Source organism: Prionailurus bengalensis, chromosome B1, assembly GCF_016509475.1.
Source record: "Prionailurus bengalensis isolate Pbe53 chromosome B1, Fcat_Pben_1.1_paternal_pri, whole genome shotgun sequence".
NCBI lineage: Eukaryota > Metazoa > Chordata > Mammalia > Carnivora > Felidae > Prionailurus > Prionailurus bengalensis.
Genome location: NC_057344.1, coordinates 23446321 through 23453258, shown reverse-complemented (window position 1 = coordinate 23453258; position 6938 = coordinate 23446321). Strand labels below are relative to the sequence as shown.

General features: G+C 43.3%; 1 protein-coding gene across 1 annotated transcript; it reads left to right on the top strand.

Moving 5' to 3' along the window:
* The first annotated feature begins 346 nt into the window (after positions 1–346).
* Positions 347–2966, top strand: LOC122468611 (collagen alpha-1(I) chain-like). The gene is made up of 3 exons (XM_043555369.1): positions 347–622; positions 890–1843; positions 2669–2966. Exons 1-2 carry the CDS (start codon positions 347–349, stop codon positions 1826–1828), a joined length of 1215 nt encoding a protein of 404 aa, XP_043411304.1. The 3' UTR covers positions 1829–1843; positions 2669–2966.
* The last annotated feature ends 3972 nt before the right edge of the window (positions 2967–6938 follow it).

Below are 6938 nucleotides of genomic sequence, written 5' to 3'. Positions count from 1 at the left end.
ATGTACTTTCTTTTGCATCTCAAATAAAACCTCCCCCTCTCTCAAGAGATTGGGATGCTTGGGAAAAGCTGCAAGGGATCTTTTCAAACACAAAGACAATATATTCTGTCTTGGTATTGTGCAGAAATAATAGCAGGGCTTTTTTCTAGGCCAGGGTCTACTGATTGTGATCTTGGCCCTAACCCAGAAACTTGTTGTTCCCCAACTTTAAGTGGAGCAGCAGTATGCCTCCTTACTACTTCACTTTTTCTTCTTTTTATTTTTTTCTTTTTTTTTTTTTTCCTAACAAAACCAGTCATAAATGAAGTGGTGTCTAAGTTCTGACCATCCCACCCACTCCGTCTTCATGGACAGTCTGTGGCAGGGACAGATTCCACAAAGCGCCCCTACAGGGAGGTCCCTTCTTGCCTTCTCCTCCTATGCAATTTGGAGCACTAGGAGATCTGGGGTCCACACTCCAGGAGAACCGGGCTCCCGGGCGGGGCGCCGTGGCCAGGGCAGAGAGCAGGCTGCTAACAGCCTTTTGCCCTCTACAGGGGATTTCTCCACCCCTCTCTCTATACAGGGCAAATCCATTTTCCGTGACATTTCCAAGCAAACGTCTACTAGTCAAGTTCCCCCAGTGGGTAGGAGTGTCTAAAAGTCCTCATCTGAACAGTCCATCTGAAATGAATCTCTAGTAAAAATAAATAAATAAGAACCCTCTGAGGCAATCAATACAGTCGAGTGCAGAAAATGCCTAGGGGTAAGGAAAAAAAAACAAACGTGGATAATGAAAAGATGCTCCCAGCTTCCAGCGCCCCCCCCCCTTTCCCGCTTTTTCATTTACAGTGAGCGGGACATTTAAATTATTGTGTGGTTTGTTGATTTTTTTTTTTAAGTTTTGTAGGGGTTTTTTGGTCTGTTTTTACACGGCACTGCAGGCAGCCTGTGCCCACAGGCAGAGGGGCAAAGTGTCAGCCTGGATGCCCCTGCCAGCCATCCCCCTCGCGGCCGAGCTGGGGATCCGGGAGTGAGAAGGTGCGGAGAGGGTCCTCGGCAGAGCGGCGGGTCCGGAGGGAGTGGGGGACCGCGGGGGGCGCGGCTCGGGCCCAGACGGAGCTCGGCTCCTCGGAGGGGGAAGGAGCCTCGGCGGGTGCCACCCCCCTCCTCTCCACTCCCCAGAGCCGGGTGCCTGGGGCAGGCACCGTCGAGGCGGGGCCCGGCGGGGGCAGCCGGGGAACCTCTCCGGTCCCCCCATTCCCCCCCACCCCACAACACGAGTTCGCGCCCCGGGCAGTGCAACTGTGGGGGAGACCGCGTCAGCGGTTGTGGGGAGAATAAGGTCTGCACGAGTGTGGGAACGAACACAAGCCCTGGCCACCGACGCCTGGGTGCCCGGAATCTCCGAGCGGAAACAAGGCTGCCCCCGGGCGGGCGGGGGGAGCCGAGGCAAAGTGGCGGCGCAGCTCGGGCAACTTTGCGGAGCAGCCGGGCGACAGCAGCGGGCAGAGACTGCTGCCTCCGCTTCCCCGGCGAGGCTAACGGGCACCCAGAACGCTGCTGCCTCCGACCAGGAGGCGGAGGACTGAGTGGCTGTGGTCGCGAGCGGGAGGAAGGCAGGGAGCCCAGCCCGGGAGTGCCAGCCGCCCTCCGCGTCCTCGGCCCGCCGAGGGGCGCCTGCGCCCGGGTACGCTGCACCCCAAATGCCCACTCGCCGTCCCACGGGGCCACCAACTATTCGAGCGGTGCAAGGAAGAGGCAGCGGAAAAAAAGGGAGGAGAGCGAGAGAGCAGACGAGCGCGAGAAAGCAGGACCGACGCCCGCCCGGAGGATCACGTACCTTTAGCTCCTCAATATCCAGGTTTGTTGATCTGTCCATGGAGCGAAACTAAAGGAAGTGCAGAGAAACCGGGCAAGTTGAACCAAAAAACAATCTAGTCTTTTAGTTTCCAGCCTAAACTCAGCTTTATCCTCCTCCAAGCCCTGGCAGCTTCTCTCAGTCTCATTCTCCGTGATCACGCCGCCTCCACCGGTTAAAAATAATAAAAATAAATAAATAATAATTACAATTCAGTTTGTTTTACTTCCTGGAAGATTTAGTGACAGGTGATCTTTACCTCGGTGCCACACAGCTCAGCGGAATCAAGCACGGGGGTGGGGAGGGGGGGGGAAGATCCACTCTATTTAAGATTATTTCTTCTTCTGCAATAAGCTTAGAAACCAGCGAATTGCTGCATCCCAAGAAAAAAAGCTGCTTCCCTGGACAGCATCATGCGGCAAATTTCAAGCAAATGTGTTCAAACTGAAGAGAAGAGTATACGATAAAAGCCTTCCTCCGTCAGGCTTACTCTGGGAGCTAATTTAGCACACTGAGTCCCAAGCATTAGCAATGATCAATTTCCCTGGCACGATAACCAAATCCCCGAAGTCCTGCATAGACTTAAAAATGTCTTGCAGCTAAGAGGTATTCTCTCAATGGGGAAAAGAAGATAATAAAGTCTGAAGGGAAGGACCTCCTTTGAAGGTTATGCTAAAAAGAGTTGAGAGAATAGGAGGTGGATCCTACAGAGGAGAGGAAAGAGGGAGAGAGAGAAAGCCAGAGAGGGAGAGAAAAATTTTCCTCCTGCTTTGCTGTTTTACTGGCCTTCACCACCAGGTGACTGACTTCACTTCTCTCTTCCCACAGCCGGCGCTAAGGGGATTTCTCTCATCTGTCAAAAAGCAACATTTCCTCTCCAGACAAATACTGTGCTGCTGGGTCTTAAAGACTGCCCTCTGCCCGGAATCCAGTAGGTGACAAGCATTTTAATTCATTTCACATGTTGCCTCATCTCGTTCGGTAGAGCTGGGAAGAACAACGCATGTGTGTGTCATACCCGCGTATTCACATGTATTCACTTTCCATCTGCTTTCAGTGTCGGGGAGCTTAAGAAAGACTCTTAAACAAAGTGACAAATAGAAATAAAGAAAATTTCTCCTGCTGATGCCGCTTAAGATAAGCAATCCTTTCCCGGAAAATTATTCTTTAAATACACGCTGAGAGGTCCGAACACTTAACTTGTAGGGTGTAGATTTGGGGTAAAGGCTCATTTTTTTTTCCCATTTAAATGCCCTTTAATGTAAAAGCCTGACTTTTTGGAGGGATTTAAACATTCTCCTCTTGTTTCATTACGGCATATGAAGTAGTGAGACCTAAAAATGTTTTCGGATTCAGAAAAAGTGCTGAATAAATCATTACCTTTGTTTCTAAAAAATATCTTTTTTTTTTTCCCCTGGATTTAAGTGTGCACCATCTAGTAGTCGCCTGGCCTCTAACATATCTTCATCTCCCTTCCTGGCTCTGCTCCAGCCAAGTGGTCTACCTCCACCTGCCATTCCCCACCCCCCACCCCTAGCTCTTACTCCCCAGTCAGGCCAGCTCTCCCTCCCTCTTTGCAAGTCTAACCCTCATCCTTCAGACTTAAGTCACCTCTGGAGACTGGATTTTCCTCAAGCGAGTCCCTCAGATACTCCCCTTCTCCATTATCTCTTCATAGCTGCCACACCTTTTTTTATCATTAGTGTACTCACTTGAGATCTGTTTGTTTGTCTGACTCCTCCAGTAGACTGTAAGCTCTGGCAGGCAACTTCCATCTTTCTTATTCACCAACATGTCCCAAGGGGCTAGCACATAAGCACACAAATATGTCTGGAACAGATAAATGTGTGTGGCAAGAATCTTCTACCATGATTATTCTAACATCTAAAAACCTGCATGACTCCCCCCGCCCCCCACCGCAACACACAGATTCGAGTGTTTCCCCTCCTAGTCTGCAGCTAATCCTAGTATTCTCAGCTTTATGATTAAACACGCAGTTCTTGAGTTTAAGCTGATTCTATTCCACAAGCTCAGCAATGCTACCTTTCTTTCAAACTTTGACTCGCGCCTCCAGCTTTCAAGGTTAATATCAAGTAGCCAAGAGTCCACGATTAGTGGAGCTGAACATCTTTCCAATGTTCACTTTACTGATGTATGATGAAAAATATGAAGGCTCCAGGTTAAGAATAAATGGTTATGTAAAATGTGTAGCTCTTAAAAGGCTTCTTTTCTAGACATTATCAATCATGAACCATGAATATACATAATTACGGTTTTTAAAATTCCAGTTTTCCCATATAAATAATAATTTTATATTCCCTATCAACCTCTTATTGCCTAAATTCAGCAAGCTGAATACAAAAAGCACATTTATTTTGAGCATATTAAAGTGATACTATCTTTGAGATAACTTTGAAATTTTCAATTGTGAAAACACAATCCAAGAAAGATATCTGCAAAAATAAACATTAATGTTTAAACACTATTCAGAAAAAGCAGACTCCAGATAGCTTCTTAGTATGGCATAAAATAATGATTGGAAGAAAAAGTGATTATCATATACAATTATAAAGGCCAACTTTAACCATATTTCGCAAAAGTTTTATATAGCCATACATGTAATGACTTTAATTCATCTTCAATAGTAAAAAATTATATCTATCATGTAATGTTGACCAGACTGGCATTTGAATTACAGAAACTATAGGTGATTTCCAAATCTGTTCCAAATTTGGGTCTAATTAAATGTCTACACAGCAATAGACTTCCAAGTGTTTCACTATTTCATGAATTCCCATGCAAATTCATTAGGATGAATATTCCTAAAATCAAAAAAAATGAAATTTTATCACAAAAATATGACTTACTGAACCATATTTATGTAACCTTTCAAGGCATTCAGGACTCAAGTCCACTTCAACTGACACAAGACTAAGTTAGACAACTGTCGGAAAATGAAGTAACTTTAAAGAAACTTGAAATAGGGCAATGGAAGGAAGGGAAAGTGAACTAAGGAAAGGAATATTGTCTAGATGCCCTGAATCAAAATTTCAAGAAGACAGCTACCCACGGCTGCTCCAAGAGATCATGCTGGTACATAGCAGGGTATGTGAGGAGCACAAGATTCAATGTTAGCAAAGATGTATAACTCAAAGACAAAGTGCAAATAGCAATTAGAACCCCCAAGCCAGTGGGGGGGGGGGTGCGGCGAGGGGAGACAGCGTGGAAACACCTGCTGGTCATGAAAGGTTACATTTCAGGAGCATTAGTCCATGGTACATTCAAGAATCATCCTTTACCATAAAGTATTAAAGCAAATGTACAAATGCCATTATGAGCTTCTTTATATTAACTAATTCACAGAAATGGGAAATTTGTAGATACTCTTTCTTATCCCAGTAGACAATATTTTTGTACATCAAATAGGGTTTAAAGCCACTTGTAGAGTTATTGGTTTTGTTGGCCTTATACTACCCCCTCCCGACTCTCTCGCCAAATTTACAATTTTTATGCTTTTTAAAAAATTTTTTTAATATTTATTTATTTTTGAGAGAGAGAGAGTGGGGGAGTGACAGAGAGAGAGGAGAACAGAGGATCCAAAGCAGGCTCTGTGCTGACAGCAGCAAACCCCACGTGGGGCTCAAACTCACGAATCGTGAGATCATGCCATGAGCCGAAGTCAGATTTTGCTTTTATTTTTATTTTCTTAGTGTCCTACATTGTAAGACCATGTTTTATTTCCATTTTCTGAAATTATTAAAGGGATAAATACTGTATTTATAATTTATTATAACAGAGTAATAAATTAGTTATTTACATAGTCGCCCCTACTAGCTTCTAATGATCACTGTTTATATTCATATCATCTAAACACTTGCCATTGACAAGGTTTGTTTCTCAAAAATATTTTTATTCCATGCTACTTTAAAAAGTATGTACTGGAAAATATGGGAATATAAAATAGTAGGTTTAGGTTTAGGTACCTAAAATAGTAGGTATTTTTATATAAGTAAGAGATGTCATTGTTTATATGTGAATCTATGAGGAGTAACAAATTCAACGCACTATTAACATTTTGATGTAGTCACCAGGATATGCTTTGGCTTTCCCCAAAATGATCACTCACCTGTACTATAGCACTGATGTGTATTTTTATTTTAAAAAATAATTATTGAAATGAAGTTAAAATAATTTCTGCTCACCTTCACCTTAGACCATACTGATACTTCAAATTTTATTCAAGAAAAAAAGAAAGGAAAAGAAAAAGCATAAGATCAGTACTCCAGACAAGACGAGGATACCGACATGCCTACTTATAGCCAAAAAAGAAGTCAGAATCTAGATTTAAAGCTACCAAAAACGTGAAAGTGGGAACATATTTCCCTTGCTTTTTAGATTTAATGGAGAAAAATATTGGCAAATGTATATTTTTAGTTAAAATTACATTTCATTGTTTAGCCACATATGATTTCAAAAGTACCTCCCTAGGGCCACCTGAGTGGCTCAGTCAGTTAGCGTCCCACTTCAGCTCAGGTCACGATCTCAAGGTTCTTGGCTTTGAGCCCCACATCAAGTTCTGTAGTGACAGCTCTGAGCCTGGAGCCTGCTTCAGATTCTGTGTCTCCCTCTCTCTCTGCCCTCCCCCGCTCAAAAATAAACATTAAAAAATTTTTCTAAGAAGTGCCTTCCTCACCCATGAGAATATGTATGCTTTGTACAGCATAGGTGATACTAGTCTATAAAAGATAATGGAGGATCTCCTTTGGAGAACTTAGGGATTTATGATTAGTAATAATAGTTTTACAAGCATCCCCCAAACCACTATTTATTGCAGCTCAGAGTCATGAACATTGATAATTATAGCTTGAAGTTTTAAAAACAACTCACCTTAAAATGCTAAACTTCCTGTGGAATATAAGAAAAAAAAAACTTAACAAATCTACAGAAAAGAATAATAGCCTGATTAAAACTTGAATTAAAACTCCCAACAAATGCATAGCAGCTAATGCTGTAGCACAATAATAACTAAAACAAAAGAGAAGCATACCAGTACACATCATCACTTCTCAGTTACATAAGTACAACTAAATGGAAAAGA